The sequence below is a fragment of the Danio aesculapii genome, chromosome 15 (genome assembly GCF_903798145.1).
Source record: "Danio aesculapii chromosome 15, fDanAes4.1, whole genome shotgun sequence".
NCBI classification, from domain to species: Eukaryota; Metazoa; Chordata; class Actinopteri; order Cypriniformes; family Danionidae; genus Danio; species Danio aesculapii.
In genome coordinates this window covers 12616078-12633191 of record NC_079449.1, presented here as the reverse complement: position 1 = coordinate 12633191, position 17114 = coordinate 12616078, and the positions used below count along the sequence as shown (strand labels likewise).

At 40.9% G+C, this 17114-nt stretch overlaps 1 protein-coding gene across 2 annotated transcripts; it reads right to left on the bottom strand.

Moving 5' to 3' along the window:
• Positions 1-90: 90 nt before the first annotated feature.
• Positions 91-16683, bottom strand: si:dkey-23k10.3 (ribonuclease inhibitor). Of its 2 annotated transcripts, none has more exons than XM_056473254.1 (13): positions 16571-16683; positions 16325-16456; positions 15483-15656; positions 13078-13251; positions 12354-12527; positions 12057-12230; positions 9421-9594; positions 3939-4112; positions 3367-3540; positions 1932-2105; positions 1261-1432; positions 982-1155; positions 91-681 (listed from the first exon to the last, which is right to left on the bottom strand). In XM_056473254.1, the coding sequence occupies exons 2-11, from the start codon at positions 16351-16353 to the stop codon at positions 1276-1278; spliced, it is 1578 nt and encodes a 525-aa protein (XP_056329229.1). In that variant the 5' UTR covers positions 16354-16456; positions 16571-16683; the 3' UTR covers positions 91-681; positions 982-1155; positions 1261-1275. The 2 variants fall into 2 exon arrangements, with proteins under 2 accessions (XP_056329229.1, XP_056329228.1); XM_056473253.1 differs by having other exon boundaries at positions 16584-16683.
• Between the last annotated feature and the right edge of the window lie 431 nt (positions 16684-17114).

Here is a 17114-nt window from a genome sequence, read left to right as displayed (position 1 = left end):
AACTATATAAATGAATTATATGGAAAATTGTGCAAAAATGTTATCAACATTAAAACTTGTACTCATACAATACATTAAATTGCAGTCTTTTAAAGATGTTGACAAGACATACAAGAATAGAGGTCTAAACTATTTTAGCAAGGCCCACTTATTTGCAAAATTATGGTATTTTAAAAAATAACTGCTCAGATGAGTCTCAAATCGCTGCTAGTGTTCATGAAATCTGTCGCCTTTTTGCTTGTACATGATAACATAAAATCCACTTTGTCCTCTAAACATTAACTCTTCCTAGATTCAGTTTATTGGTGGTAAGTAAATGATAAGTCTGATGATAAAAGTAAAAAAAATCAGCTAAACGAAAGAGAAACTTGCCATCACTAAGGCCCAGTCATCAATTTGTATGTGGGACACAAGTCATAGAATAAAAACAAATCAATCATTACCAACCAATAAAAAACAGCCAATATGCTTCATTAGAATATCAAAGTTAATGACATGATCTTATCTGAATTTTTCTGTTGCCTCAAGTATGCTTAGGAAAATGCAGCAGAAAGAAGCTGCACCCCAAAATCCTCAAACTTGTTACCAGACAGATCCACATTTTTCAGGTATGAGTGGTCTGATCCTAGACCAGAAGCCAGAGCAGCAATACCTTCATCTGTGAAGCCACAATGTTTCAACCTAAAGAGAGAGAACAACAGTTTATTATTTTATTATTCTATAAAGAGTTATTCAAACTTAAATCACTATTGTAAAATGAAATCAGAAAGTAAGTTGGTGATATTAGAAAAATAAATCTAGCCTGATCTTAGGAGGATGGACACAAACTTGATCTTTGTTTCTCGTCATTTTTTATTTAGTATTTTTCAGTTTATTAAAATTCTATTTCATCATCACAGTTAGAAAGTAACTCAAGTTTCTTCAATTAACAGATCAAATTCCATCCATATTGCTTTGGGCTGTAACTGTGTTTTACTGTACTTCAGTATCTCCAGTTTACAGTGGGGATCCTCCAGTCCAACACTCAGAAGCTTCACTCCTAAATCTCCTAAATTATTCTCAGACAGATCCAGCTCTCTCAGATTTGAGAAGTTAAATGTCAGAGCTGAAGCCAGAGCTGCACATCCTTCATCGTTCACATCGCAATCAATCAGCCTGCAGGAAAAACAAATACTGACTAAAAACTAGCCATCACTGTACATCACTCATGCATGCTCACATCACTCATTTACTGACAATAACATCAACCCAATAGGATACCTGAGGATTTCCACTTCAGTAGGGATTCTCCAGTCCAGCCGAGATCAGTTTAACTCCTGAGTCTGAAAGTTTATTTTTAGAAAGATCCAGTACTCTTAGTTGTGAGGAGTTTGATGTCAAAGCTGAAGCCAGAGAAGCACAACCTTCATCTGTGAGACCACAACTCACCAACCTGAACAGTGAACAACAATCAGCTCTGGTCAGTATTTACATCCTTCAAAGAGACTAAAATCTTGATCCACCTACCAATTTTCAACCATAGATGTCTAGAGTAATATAAAACCCAGATTTAATCCATGAGAACAACCATTACAGTATCTTTTCAAATAATGAGTGATTTAGGTAAAAAATATATATTTTTTTCACATTACATTTAACATTGTCTTAACCAATTCATCTACATAATACATCTTATTTGTCATACTCTAGTACAGCCAAAGTGGTGCTAAATAACATTTTATGCAATACTTTCAGTCAATGAAATAGCATCTAGTCTCTATACTAGACAATAAACTATAATCTATATTATATAACTATTATAGAAATCTGCACTTGGCTCCTGTGCATGCTTTCTATAAAAGTATGACCCAAACCTCATCATAAAGATCGATATTAAGCAGAATTAAGGAAAGCAATAAAGAATGAGTTGCAATAATCAGAGATTGTCTTACTTTAACGTTTCCAGTCGGCAGCAATGATCCTCTAGTCCATCAGAGAGCATCTTCACTCCTAAATCTTCCACTTTATTCCCAGACAGATTCAGCTCTTTCAGGTGAGAGGGATTTGATCTCAGAACTGAAGCTAGTACACCACAACCTTCATCGGTGAGACCACAATTCACCAATCTGCAGAAAAAACAACTACATGGTCTGTAGACATCCCCACACTCCAAAGACATGCGGTATAGGCGAATTGGGTAAACTAAAATTGCCCATTATGTGTGAATAAAAGAGCATATGGTTTCCCAGCAATGGGGCTTCACGAGTTAGTTTACTGTCAGTGCTGAGTAGCGGCTGAAAGGGTATTAACTGTGTAAAACATATGCCAGAGTAATTGGTGGTATATTCCGCTGTGGCTACCCCTGATAAATCATGAACTAAGCTGAAGGAAAGTTGGTTAGGTAAAGTACAACTGAGTGGTACAGTACGGGTCGCTTTTATGCCCGTTCCCACTGTCAAAAGGTACCAAAAAGTGAACCGTACCACTTTTTAGGTACCCTTTACAAAGGGTACCTAGCACAACAAAACAAAATAACAAGCCATGGTCGACCCGAGCTCAAACAAACTTGTCATCGTCTTGATGAACGGCTACAAAGCCAAGAAGAAGGTTTCACTTTCTCCAGAGAGCTTGCGTGCACCCGCTGCGCGTCTATATTTAAAATAACGAACCTCTTGAGCTGATGATATTGAAGTGCTTCTGACATCCGATCCTTTCAGAAACGGACAAACGCGAGAGGAAATTACTTTTTAACAATATGTTAACGTTACATGTGCTGGTGTATAATAAAGACGAACAGACTGTATATGTTTCCTTTTGTTTATGAACCCATATAAGCCCTAAATGTAAGTTTGGGGTATTTTTTATTCGTAATTGGTAACATTTCAGAGATGTTGTGTTTGTGTACGTCTCTGTATGTGTTCATAAAAGTTTTATTTATTTTTTGTATTTGACAATCGCAGACGTTACAGTTTTATCATAGCATTATCATTGATCTGCAGCTATAATAAAAACCTGTTCATAGAAATGTTGGTAATAAATATTTATTTATACATATGTATTTATGTATATAAACCATTTGTTTAGTAAGAAGTGCTTCTCATACGATATGTGAACTTCAGGCAAGAATGATGTTGACAGCAACTTTCTGTCGAAACACCGTGCCCACCAAAATGGTACCATTGATACCCTTTGGCAGTGGAGACACAAGCCTGATAAAGGTGACCCGTACCAAACCATACCGTACCACTTAGTGGAAATGAGGCATATTTTACATACTGTGAATATTGTGTATTAGACCAAATGACTGATTCAAATGTATCTACATAGTAATTAAGGCCACTTAATATAAAATGGGACCATGGGTGGCATTCAAAATGAGGATCTTACCTTAAAGCTTCAAATTTAGATAAATGTCCCTCTAGTTCAGCAAAAAGAAGCTCCACTCCTGAATCTCCTAGTTTATTCCCAGATAGATCCAACACTCTAAGCTTTGAGATCTTTAATCTCAGAGCAGACGCCAGTGAAACACATTCTTCATCTTTGAGATTACAATCACTCAATCTGGAGACAGAGAAAGTACACCATTAAATCTCTGAGCATGACACAGTTGTAAATCATGTCAAGAATATGATTCCTAATTTGTGAGATTTCAGATAGAACACCCTAATTAGAGAGACTTTTAGCCTAAAGGCAGATTCACACTGCACTGACAGATGCCAACAGACATTTTGCTGGTTTTTCATGGATCAGTCAGTTTCGCCATCTGCCTGAGCTTGTTTTTCGGGTTGTAGATCGTCTGAGAAACTATATGCTGTAATCTGGTGATTGTCCATGTGTGTCTGTGCTGAGTGAATTGGCCTTAACATTGTGCATGTTTAGGTGTCACAATGATAAAAAGGACTATAAAATACTTCCTTTGAGAACAAGTTCAATTGCAACACTCAAAGCCATGATCTTACTTCAATGTCTCCAGTTTACAATATGGACTCTCCAATACTTCAGAGAGCAACGCTATTTCTAAGCCTCCAAGTTTATTCCCAGAGAGATCCAGATTTCTCAAGTGTGAGGGGTTTGATCTCAGAGCTGATACCAGAACAATCCAACCATTATCTGTGATGTCACAACTGACCAACCTGCAGAGAGAACAATATTACTTAAAATTAATCCAGCTTTTCCTTAACTATAATACTGAATGCAAAGTAGCTTATTTTTGAAATTCATGTTCATGATCTTGTTATGAAGCGGACAGGAGACAGAGGTAAGGAAACGTTAGGGTGTTTATTAAATGACAACAAGGAGCACATGAAGGATAGCCAGGAGGATCAGGAATGATGTTGGGGTCTTTTCCTCCGTGGCTGGGTAACAGGAATACACGAGGATGGACAGCACACACCAGATACAGCTGACAGAGGATGACACAGACTTGGAAGGACTGGAAGACAGGACGATTCGGGAGGACCAGGAAGACTAGGAGGAATACAAAGAGAACAGGTAAGTAAATCGTTGGTTTAGCTGAGGATGACTACGCTGAGTGGTCGCTCAGTTGTCCGCTTTCGTCGAGACGAGCCCGGACAATGAGCGACTGGAGTGCTGTGCTTTTATCTGGTGCTCGTGAATGTGATGCAGCTGTGTGCTCATTAGAAGTCAGGTGATGGTGATCTTCGTGAGTGGGGTCGTGAGAGCCTGACCAATCCATGACAGTACCCCCCTCCCCAGGGCCCGCTCCTGAGGGCCGACACCTCCGACGCCGTGGTGGTCTCCCTCTGCCTCTAGGCGCTGGGAACTCAGGGTGGCTCTCATGAAACTCCACCATGAGACTAGGATCGAGAATATCAGCTCTGGGAACCCATGTCCTTTCTTCGGGGCCGTACCCTTCCCAGTCCACCAGGTACTCCAACTGGCCACCACGACGTCGGGAACGCAAGATCTCCTTCACTGCGTAGACGGCTCCTTCTTCTAGGAGCAGTGGAGGAGGGGGTTCCTCTTCGTGGTCAGGCTCTGTGGAGGGAAGAACAGGATCGTGATAGGGTTTCAGGAGTGATACGTGGAATGTAGGGTGAATACGGTAGTGAGAGGGTAATTGTAGTTTGTAGGTGACGGGGTTAACCTGTTCCACGATGGTGAAGGGACCAACAAATCGGGGACTTAACTTGCGAGAGGGCAGTCGCATGCGTATGTCCCGGGTGGATAGCCACACCTTTTGTCCGGGTGTGTATCTGGGTTCTTCAGACCTTCTCCTATCGGCGGTTACCTTGCTTCGACGGACTGCCCTCTGCAGATGTTGATGAGCCTCGTCCCAGACTCTCTCGCTCTCCCGGAACCAGTGATCCACTGCGGGGACATCAGATGGTTCGCCATCCCAGGGAAAGAGCGGTGGTTGGAAGCCCAGGACGCACTGGAATGGCGTGAGTCCGGTGGAGGGTTGCCGCAGTGAATTTTGGGCATATTCTGCCCAGCCCAAATACTGGCTCCAGGAGTTCTGGTGACCACTGCAGAAGGTCCTCAGGAACCGTCCCACCTCCTGAATCTTCCTCTCTGTCTGCCCGTTGGTTTGGGGATGATATCCAGAAGAGAGGCTGACGGCCACACCTAGGAGCTTGAAGAAGGCTTTCCATAGACGTGAGATGAACTGTGGACCTCTGTCCGACACAATATCTTCTGGAATACCAAATGACCTGAAGACTTGATTAAAGATATTGTCGGCAGTTTCAAAGGCTGTGGGAAGACCTTTCAGAGGGATTAGTTTGACAAACTTTGAGAATCTATCTACTATGACTAGAATACAGGTATTACCTTCTGACGAAGGGAGGTCAGTGATAAAGTCCACTCCTAGGTGTGACCAGGGACGGTTCGGAATCGGCAAGGGATGGAGCTTTCCAGCGGGTAGATGACGTGGGCTCTTGGATTGGGCACAGTCCTTACAGCCCTGAACATATTGCCTCACATCCCTTGCCATGTTTGGCCACCAGAATCGTTGGGATACTAGCGAGAGAGTATTGTTGATCCCTGGATGTCCAGTGCCTAGCGAGGTATGTAAGGAGTGGATCAGATCTACCCGGTGTTCAGGTGGTATGAACTGCCGATGAGGAGGGCATCCCGGCGGAGCAGGGGCTTCCGGAGTGGCAACGACTGGAGGAGCGTTCCAGGTGATCGGACAAATGGAGATGTGTTCGGGAAGAATCTTCGTTGGGAGTTCTTCATGATCGTGATGCTCGTGTAAACGAGAGAGAGCGTCTGCTCTTAGATTCTTGGGTCCTGGACGATAGGAAATGGAGAAATCAAAACGTGAGAAGAAAAGTGACCATCTGGCTTGACGTGGACATAGTCTCTTGGCCTCTTTGATGTATTGGAGGTTTTTGTGATCTGTGATCACCTGGAACGGATGTTTGGCTCCCTCCAACCAGTGACGCCACTCCTCCAAGGCTAGCTTGATTGCTAGAAGCTCCCTGTCTCCTATGCTGTAATTCTGCTCCGCCGGGCTCAACTTCCGAGAGAAATAGGCACAGGGATGCAGTCGGGGCGGTGTATCATGATGTTGAGATAATACTGCCCCGACGCCGGTGGTGGATGCGTCCACTTCCACCACGAAAGGAAGATTTGGGTCAGGATGAGTCAGGAGTGGGGCCCTTGTGAACTCCTTCTTAAGAAGGCGGAAGGCTGCGGCTGCTTCTTTGGTCCACTCCAGTCCTTTGGGTTTACCCTTGAGGAGATTAGTGAGAGGTGATGTAATCCTGCTGTAGTCCTTGATAAACCGTCTATAAAAGTTAGCAAACCCAAGAAACCTCTGGAGCTCCTTAATGGAAGTGGGTTCTGACCAGGATAGAACAGCCTCAATTTTCTTCCCATCCATACGTATACCGGTTTGGTCAATGATGTATCCCAAGAAATGAATCGACTTCTGGTGGAATGAGCATTTCTCCGCTTTGAGGTAGAGGTGATGTTCTCTCAATGTGTGTAGGACCTCCGCAACGTGTTGGCGATGTTCGGCCTCACTCCGGGAGTAAATGAGGATGTCATCTATGTACACTATTACACAGTGGTGAAGAAACTCCCGGAGGACTTCATGAATGAAGTTTTGGAATACGGAGGGGGGCGTTGACCAGACCGTAAGGCATGACCTCATATTCATAGTGGCCAGTAGGGGTCACGAATGCTGTCTTCCATTGGTCCCCCTCACGTATTCTTATCAGATTATACGCGCTGCGGAGGTCCAATTTAGTGAAGACTTTAGCTTCTCGGAGCTGTTCCAAAGCGGCTGGTACCAGAGGAAGGGGATATCGGTATTTTACTGTACCGTTATTTAGGACCCTGTAGTCGATGCATGGACGCAGCCCTCCGTCCTTCTTGGCCACAAAGAAGAAGCTTGAGGCGGCTGGTGATTTTGAGTGACGTATGTACCCCTGACTCAGAGCCTCCCTTATGTAATCTTCCATTGCCTGATTCTCTGGAAGCGAGAGCGGGTAGATCCTACCTCTTGGCAACTGGGCATCTGGAACTAGGTCGATCGCGCAGTCCCATGGCCGATGCGGCGGTAGCTGGGAAGCTCTCTTGGGGCAGAAGACATCATGAAAGGAGCTGTACTCCTTAGGAATGTGGATAGACTGCTTCTCAGGAGGGCTCTCGACCGATGTTGCAAACAAAGAAATGGGGTTCCGACCTTGAAGAGGGAGATTTGGAAAACAGGCAGGTGTACATCCAGATCCCCATTTCTTTATCTCTCCTGTGCCCCAAGAGATGATGGGATCGTGCTTCACCAGCCACGGGCGCCCTAGAATGATGTCCATATTTGCACCCTCCAGAACCAGAAATTGAATCCTCTCTTGATGTAACAACCCCACTTGAAGAAGGATGTCTTCGCATTGTCGATGGATACGGGTCGAAGATCGAGTGCACTGGGTTATCGGTTGTATCTGGTATATATGCGAGGACGCCTCAGTACGGAGGTGGAGTTGACGACAGAGGGATTGGGAGATGAAGTTCCCTGCTGACCCGGAGTCGATGAGGGCTGTGACAAGGAGAGAAATAGAGGCAGTAGTTATTTGTACGGTGGTAGTAAGTGGTTTACATTGTTCAATATTCGTACTGAATACACTCACTGAAGTCCGAATGGGACGAAGGGGACACTCCATACGGGTGTGTCCACTGACACCGCAGTATAGACACAGACCCCGGGTCAGCCTCCTCTGTCGTTCCGCTGATGTCAGTCTTCCAGACTCTATTATCATGGGTTCTGGTTCTGGAGAGGCTGTTGACTCAGGCGATTGGAGGAGTGCAGACGAGGGGGTGATGGTGTCCTGTTGATAGGAACGGAGACGATCGGAACATCGGAGAGAATGTTGGATGAATCTCTCCAGACCCATTGTATCATCTAATGTGGCCAGTTGGATTCGGAGAGTGGGTTCCAAGCCGAGCCGGTACGTGGTCAACAACGATCTCTCATTCCATCCACTTGCAGCTGCTAGAGTGCGAAACCGGAGAGCATATTCCTGTGTAGATAGAGTACCTTGCTTTAGATGATACAGCTGCTCTCCAGCGGCTACTTCCCCATCAGAACGTCCAAACACCTCTTTGAAATACTCCGTGAAGGTAGTGATGGAATTCATGACCGGCCCGGCTTGGTTCCAGATCGTCTCAGCCCATTTAAGTGCAGGTCCAGAGAGTAGAGATACGATGTAGGCGATCTTCGACTTATCTGTGGGATATAGAGAAGGTTGCATTTCGAATATGAGGGAACATTGTAACAGAAAACCATTGCACTCCCCCGCTCCGCCTGAGTAGGGCGCTGGTCGGGCCATGGGACTGGAAGGAAGGGCCGAAGAAGAAACTGTGGAGGCGGAAGTGCTCGGTGCTGGTGGTGCGTTGGAAAGTGGAGCTGGTGGCTGTAGAATCCGCTTCAACTGGTCCACCAGCTCTTGAAGGTGATCGGGGGTGCTCATGTTGTCGTCGTTATAGGTCCGGGCTTCTGTTATGAAGCGGACAGGAGACAGAGGTAAGGAAACGTTAGGGTGTTTATTAAATGACAACAAGGAGCACATGAAGGATAGCCAGGAGGATCAGGAATGATGTTGGGGTCTTTTCCTCCGTGGCTGGGTAACAGGAATACACGAGGATGGACAGCACACACCAGATACAGCTGACAGAGGATGACACAGACTTGGAAGGACTGGAAGACAGGACGATTCGGGAGGACCAGGAAGACTAGGAGGAATACAAAGAGAACAGGTAAGTAAATCGTTTGTTTTAGCTGAGGATGACTACGCTGAGTGGTCGCTCAGTTGTCCGCTTTCGTCGAGACGAGCCCGGACAATGAGCGACTGGAGTGCTGTGCTTTTATCTGGTGCTCGTGAATGTGATGCAGCTGTGTGCTCATTAGAAGTCAGGTGATGGTGATCTTCGTGAGTGGGGGTCGTGAGAGCCTGACCAATCCATGACAGATCTTACCTCAGTGTTTCAAGTTGACAATAAGGCATCTCCAGTGCAATAGAGAGCATGTGTACCCCAAATTCCCCCAGTTTATTTCTAGACAGATCCAACTCTCTCAGGTGTGAAGGGTTGGATCTAAGTGCTGTACCAAGAGCAGCAAAACCATCATCTGTGATGCCACAATCATTTAACCTGGAGAAACAGTCACTAGTTTAGGACAACTAATTTCAGAAGATTTTGAAGATACCACTCACTGTATATAAAGATTAGACCAAGCATTTACTACACTGCTGTTCAAGGGCAAAGTGCAGTAACACCATATTTTGTCAAAAGTAAGTGATTGTTCACCCAAAAAAAGAAATCTTACACTATTTACTCTCTCTCTCGAGTGGATCCAAACCGTTATGAGTTTATGTTTTGCTGAACATAAAACTAAAATACTCTGAGAACCATTGACTTCCATAGTAGGAAAAACAATACTATGGAAGTCAATGATGACCGGTTTAATTTTCTGTTCAACAGACGAAAGATAGTCGAACAGGTCTGGAACAATAGCACGTTTCCACCGAGTGGTACCTTACGGTTTGGTACGCTTTTATGGCCGTTTCCACTGTCAAAAGGTACCAAAAAGCAAACTGTACCATACTACTTTTTGTGTACCCTTTGCAAAGGGTACCTAGCATGACAAAAGGGTACCAAAAGGCGGACGTAAACACGCAGCTGAACGCTATTGGTTTACAAATATACGTCACTAGCGAACACAAGCAGGAAAATAAAAACAAAAGAACCGACGTTTTTAAATACATAGCCGAGACATTACATCGTAATACTATAGGCATATAATAACAAGCCATGATCAACCCAAGCTCAATAAACCTTGACATTGTCTTGATGAACAAAATCGGCCATGTCCTGTTTTTGCTTTACAAGGCTGTCTAAAAGTGCGAGCGGTTTCACTTTCTCCGAACTTCTTGAGCTGATGATAATATTGGCGTGTGATTATTGAAGTGGTTCTGACATCTGATCCTTTCTGAAATGGACAAATGCGAGAGTGAAGCGTGAAAAAACAAAGGAGAAGCCGGAAAAAACAAAGGATTCTTTCAGCAACCTAAAACATGAACAAACCGCCATGTTCAACTATTATCATCAGCTTTTGGACAATTTGAACTTGGAATGACGAAATTGCTTTCTAACAAGAGGTTATATGTGCTGGTGAAAAATAAAGATACAGATGAGAGGTTTGCACTTACTGTGGGCTATAAGGGTCTGTATGTGTCATATATGTTGTATTTATAACATTAAAGTTACCATTGGCACTCTTTTGGCAGTGGAAATGCAAGCCTGATAAAGGTGACCCATATGACCCATACCATACTGTACTGTACCACTTAGTGGAAACGGGCCACAAGTGACGAGGAATAAAAGATGCCAGAATTATTAGTTTTGGGAAAAGTAAACCTTTAGGCCTGGTGTCACCAATCTTGGTAAGTGTCCCTCCAGAGTTTAGCTCCAACCTGCCTCAACACACCTCCCTGGAAGTTTCAAATATACCTAGTAAGACCTTGTTTGCCTTGTTCTGGTATGTTTGATTAGGGTGGGAGCTAAACTCTGCAGGACACAGTAAGTAGGTATCGCTGCAGCCCAGAAACCTCCAATTAAGAGGGATCACACCGCAAGTAAGTTGGGTGACCTCCAAGTGGGAGGGACTTGAACCACAAGTAGGTTGGGTTTAGGGGGTGTAGGTGGAGCAGATATTCAGAAAACAAATCAGGTTACTGTAAGATTGGATTTAGGTTTGGGGTAGATGTAGATGTTAATAAAACAGAACAGGTTACTGTGAGCTTGGGTTTAGGGTTGGGGTAGATGAGGACGTTAATAAAACACATCAGGTTACTGTGAGGTTGGGTTTAGGGTTGGGATAGGTGTAGACATTCATAAAGCACAATATTGGACTCTGTGTCATGTACAAGACATAAATAAATAAATAAATAAATAAATAAATAAATAAATAAATAAATAAATAAATAAATAAAAACTCCAGGTTTGTAGAGTCCACTTGGAGCTCGAAGGCCCTCCCACTTGGAGCTGGTTCTGACCTTCATTTATACCTTTCTCAGACACCGGCCCTCCAGAAACAAGTCTGGTGATCCCTACTTCAGGGCCTGAAGTGAAGTTTCATATACGAATTTCAAGAGGACCACGTGATATGATTGAGTACGACTGGCTGCTCATCTGTAATCAGTAATAATCCAATCAGAGTGATCCAAGCTTACAATAAATGCATTGTTTTTCCCTACTGCTCTATCTTCATTTTGGATAAATCCTCCCTTCCATCCCATCTCCTCCTGTCCCTCCGTTTTCTAAAGGGAGCTGTCGAGATCCCCTTATATGCTTATTGACTGGGCGGGAGCCTTGGGCTCAAGTATCTCCAAACTCAGGGTACTCTCCTGGGCAAGCATGCCAAACCAGCTATTAACGCTAAGCATATCTAGGTGGGAACTCTTGAATTGGGTTTTGTGACATCAGTTCTGTCTTGTGATATAGTCTCCTGGTTCAATTTTGTCCTGTTTCAGAGAATAAACCTCTAGCATACAAGACCAGAATCTACTGATGCTCATCTGGATCAACTGTATCACTCAAAGACATGACTTTACCTCAGTGTTCCTAGCTCCCAGTAAGGAATCTCCATCGCAGAGGACAGCACCATCATGATTAAGTAACCCATGTTATTCTTTGACAGATCCAGCTCTCTCAGGTGGGAGGGGTTCGATCTCAAAGCTGACATCAGAGCTGCACCACCTTCTTCTGTGAAACTACAATTCACCAGTCTGCAAGATTGAAAAAATAAACAAAAATACACACATTAATCACCAGTGCACCAATCAACAATTGCTAAGATGTGCCTTAATGAGGTTTGCCTCTGGTTTGACAGTCTGGTTTTATGAACTTACTTTAATGTTTTCAGCTCCCAGTAAGGACTCTCCAACACAGAAGAGAGCAGCATTGTATGTAAATAGCTTAGGTTATTTTCAGACAGATCCAGCTCTTTCAGGTGTGAGGGGTTTGATCTCAGGGCTTTATTCAGAACAACAAAACCTTCATCTGTTAAACCACAATTAACCAACCTGCAGAAAAGAAAGAAATCAGAACATGATGCTTCAAGAAAATAATAATAACCATAAGACATTAGACTGATTTGGATTTGTTAATGGTTAGATATTGTTGAAATTGTTACGATTGGTTCACTTGAATCTTGGTTACACACCCTTACATTTTAGATCAGGAAATCATGAACAGTCTCGGAGTTTTGTTTTGAAATAGTTTTTTCTTCACATTAATCTTTACCAAAAAGTTACCATGCAATACAATATTTACTAAATTTCAGTCATTTATTGATTTATTTATTTTCTTAGAAAACACATTTATAATTTTAGCTTCTTAAAGATATTTAAAAACAACTAATTTACAACATACATGTAAATGCTGTAACTTTTAGGTGTAAAATAATCCACTGTCCAAAAAATTGATTTACCGTTTACTTTTAATTAACAATTGTGTGATTTATTTAATGAAAGATGTTCAATATTGACACACTACTGCTTTTAACAAAAGGTTACTTTATTAATATGGTATTCTTCATTTTCCATTGCATACAGCACTTGGGTTTGATCTTACCTCAGTTTCTCCAGTTTGCAGTAAGAATTTTCCAGTCCAGCAGAGAGCACTAACATTTCTACATCGTCTAGGTTATTCTTTGACAGATCCAGCTCTCTCAGGTGTGAGGGGTTTGATGCGAGAGTTGAAGCCAAAGGACCACAACCTTCATATGTAAGACCAATATCATTCATCCTGCAGAAAACAATATTACATTTTTCACAATTTCAAATACTTAAACCTGACACAACTTACAGTATTAGAATTTTACACCCAAAAATCACACATTAATACGGAACATTTTCTATCATTTAATTGACCATTGGGGCGACACGGTGGCTTAGTGGTTAGCATTGTCGCCCCACAGCAAGAAAGTCACTGGTTCAAAGTCCTAGCTGGGTCAGGCATTTCTGTGTGAATTTGCATGTTCTCCCTGAGATTGCATGGGTTTCCTCCGGGTGCTGCGGTTTTCCCATAGTCCAAAGACATGCGGTAAAGGTGAATTGAATAAACTAAATTTGCTGTAGTGTATGAGTGTGAATGAGTGTTTCCCAGTACTGGGTTGTGGCTGTAAGGGCATCCGCTGTGTAAATATATGTTGGATAAGTTGGCAGTCTACTCTGCTGTGGCGACCCCTGATGAATAAAGGAACTAAGATGAAGGAAAATTAATTAATCAATAATTGACCATTGTTGTTGACCATCATACTGCATATTAGCACTGGGGTTCCGTTCTTCGTACCTCGCTTAAATGATCTAAGATAATTTGGCAGATCCTGGATCTTTTATTCTTGATAACTGATCTCAGGCTAATTTGGTTCTTCAAACAAGTTCACGAATCAGATTAAAATGTCTGGATGAACTGATCTGAGATCGCTGCGTGTGTTGTGAAGGACAGATCTATCGATCCTCGAAATCATGAAGAGCAATACAACGATTGGCTGACAGCACAGCAGCGTAATGACATAATCTGATTAATATTTAATTATCCATGTGAGCTAAATTACATACAATTCATAGGCAATGGTTTGTTAAATATGATATGCAATAACTTTCCACCTTTGTTGTGGGCTGCAGGCTTTACACTTTCATGTGTCAAGAGTATTTAGCAATTTATTTAGTTTTACAGTTAGAGCGGATTTTGTTTATCATAGTATTCATAGTAGTATTATTGTAGCCGGTTTCTTAATCAGTGTAAAGAATAAATGGATGTTTAAATTAATTTTGCATCACAAAAGCATTTTGATATCGGTAAGCGTCTGCAACGTTTGTGAAGAAAAAAAAGTTGCATATTGTGCATGTCTATTATCATACACAAATTATACTAAAGCGATTGTACACATTTGTATCTAAAAACTTCATATCAATAAATTTTCTCTTTGAACCACCAGGTGGCAGTCTTTGTACTTTTATTCCAGAGTGCAGATAGCATTAGTTTTATTAATATATATATATATATATATATATATATATATATATATATATATATATATATATATATATATATATATATATTATATATATTTAAAATATATATTTACTATTTTCCCAAGTGTATTAAACTTCTACTATAAGAAAATATCAGAATTTGGTACATACTTTCTGTATTATCTTTGCTTAAACTGACCTGATCTAATCCTGTTTTTATGAAATGAGCCTGCTCTTGAGTAGGTTTGAGCTACCAGAACTGTTGCTATGACAACAACTCTCGGATGAGTTTTGAAGAACGAAACGATCTTGGATCATGTCAAACTGTCAATAACCAAATCCAGTTAACTGAGTAATCCACGTACGAAGAACAAACCCCTGGACAGTAAATTATCCTTAATAGTGCTGTTTTTTTGTTGTTGTCATTTTCATGTTGTGTCCCAGGTATTTTATAATATAGCAAAGGTTATTGTGTTGGGCTAAACTTAAACTGACTAAAACCTCTAAAAAGTATATTTATTTTTTTTCACTTTGTTGTGCATTTGTGTTAAAAAACGTGCATGTGTTATCTTTAAATTAAAATTGGTGATATCTTATCTTATATTTACTTAAATTCTTCCAAAATTTGAAAAACAAGTGATACTTAACATTTATAAATTTCTGTCTTCTGTTGAACACACAAAAAATATTTTTGAATGTCAATGTTCAGAATAAGAAAAAAAAGACACCATCCAGAGTAAGAACACACACAATGGAATCAATGGCTGTTTTTTCTTTACATTTTTCAGCATATCTTCCTTTGTGTTCAAAAGAAGAAAGACAATTACACAGGTTTTGGAACAAGTGGATGGCGAGTGACTTATGACAGGGTGGAACTGTCCCTTTAATATTAGTACTGTTTTTGTAAAATATTGGCGAATTTATTATTATATTACGAACATATTATTCTTGAGAGGCAGCTCATTTTAAAGTTTTGAAGCTATTTTAAAGTGATCTTACTTCAATGTTACAAGATTAGAACAGTTATTTTGGAATGCAGCAGAGAGCACCATCACTCCTGCATCTCCCAGTTTATTTCCAGACAGATCCAGTTCTCTCAGGTGTGAGAGTTTTGATGTCAGAGCTGTAGACAGAGCAAAACAACCATCATCTGTGATTCCACAAGCATTTAACCTAAAGAGAGAGAGAGAGAGAGAGAGAGAGAGAGAGAGAGAGAGAGAGAGAGAGAGAGAGAGAGAGAGAGAGAGAGAGAGAGAGAGAGAGAGAGAGAGATTATTGTATTTGTCATATTAAAAATCTTTGACTGACAGGGTCTCTTTTATAAACAGCAAATTCAAGGACTTACAAGGGCCATTTAAGCACCATTGACTTCAAATCAAGCACCTTCTTAAATTCCCCCAGCATATGTAGTGCTTACTGCACTAAATATTTCACTTACACGTAATATTTACATTAGAGTATTGATGATTTTTTGAATGTCATTTTTTCATGTTAAAAAAACTTTAGTAAAATACTGGTAATATTCAAAGGTGATTTCTGAAATAGTGATCAAATGTGCATTATTTATCAGTTCCTGTACAAGATTTAAATGTAAGATTTTTACATTAAGAATTTAACATTTTTAGTTCTGTTTTTGGCAACAGCACAGTACAATTGCTGAAATAACACCATAAACTAATTTATGTTTAATTCAAGCACTTTCAAGGACCTGTTTGTTTTAGGTACTTTCCAGGCCTTGAATCCTTATGTCTGAAATGCAAGTACTTTCAAGAATTGTAGTAATCCTGGACTGATTAAAGACAAGAAAGTGCGAGAAGAAGGTGATTCATAATCTGATTTACCTCAACGTTTCCAGTTTACAACTCGCCATTGCAGCAGAGAGCAGATGAATCCTGGAAAACTCGTTATATCAGTTTCTCTCAGATTTCAATATTTACGATGGTCAAACGAAGCATCAAAAATATAACTGCAAACTGTGGGGGAAAATGACAAACAGGTCAGTTTCAAAGAGTTTCGATTCCCAAAAAATGCTCCAGGTTTCGTTTTCAATTCATGTTGTTCTTCCAATAGGATAACAATCGTTTTACCTTACACACATACCTCTGTTTGACCTGAATAAGGATGACTGGTGTGCAGAAACCGATACGTTTTTAGACAGTTCCAGAGAACATCGGCTAACATCAGTTACTAGGGCTATATTGTAAACAATACTATAAAACGAATTAAATAATGTGCAGGACTACTTTTAGACTGAAGGTGGCACTGTTTCCTTCTGAACTACAGGATGAGAAAAGGATTTTCAAAATACACGTTACCTACCAGCCTATTTGGCTTAGCAACATAACACAGCATTTAGCCATATGAAAATAAATTAAGATTAATATTCGTATAACCACAAAACTACTATGGTTTACCTACAATAACCATGCTTTTTTGTAGTAAAACAGAAATAGTAGTTATTTTTGTAAGGTTTAGGGTAATTTCAGCACAGCCTACTATAATGTTTAATAAACAAAAATGCACATAAATAGGCCTTATTTATCTATATTTTTATATATTATTATTTACTATTCATTATTATATATTGAATTTATATTATATTATATTATATTATATTATATTATATTATAT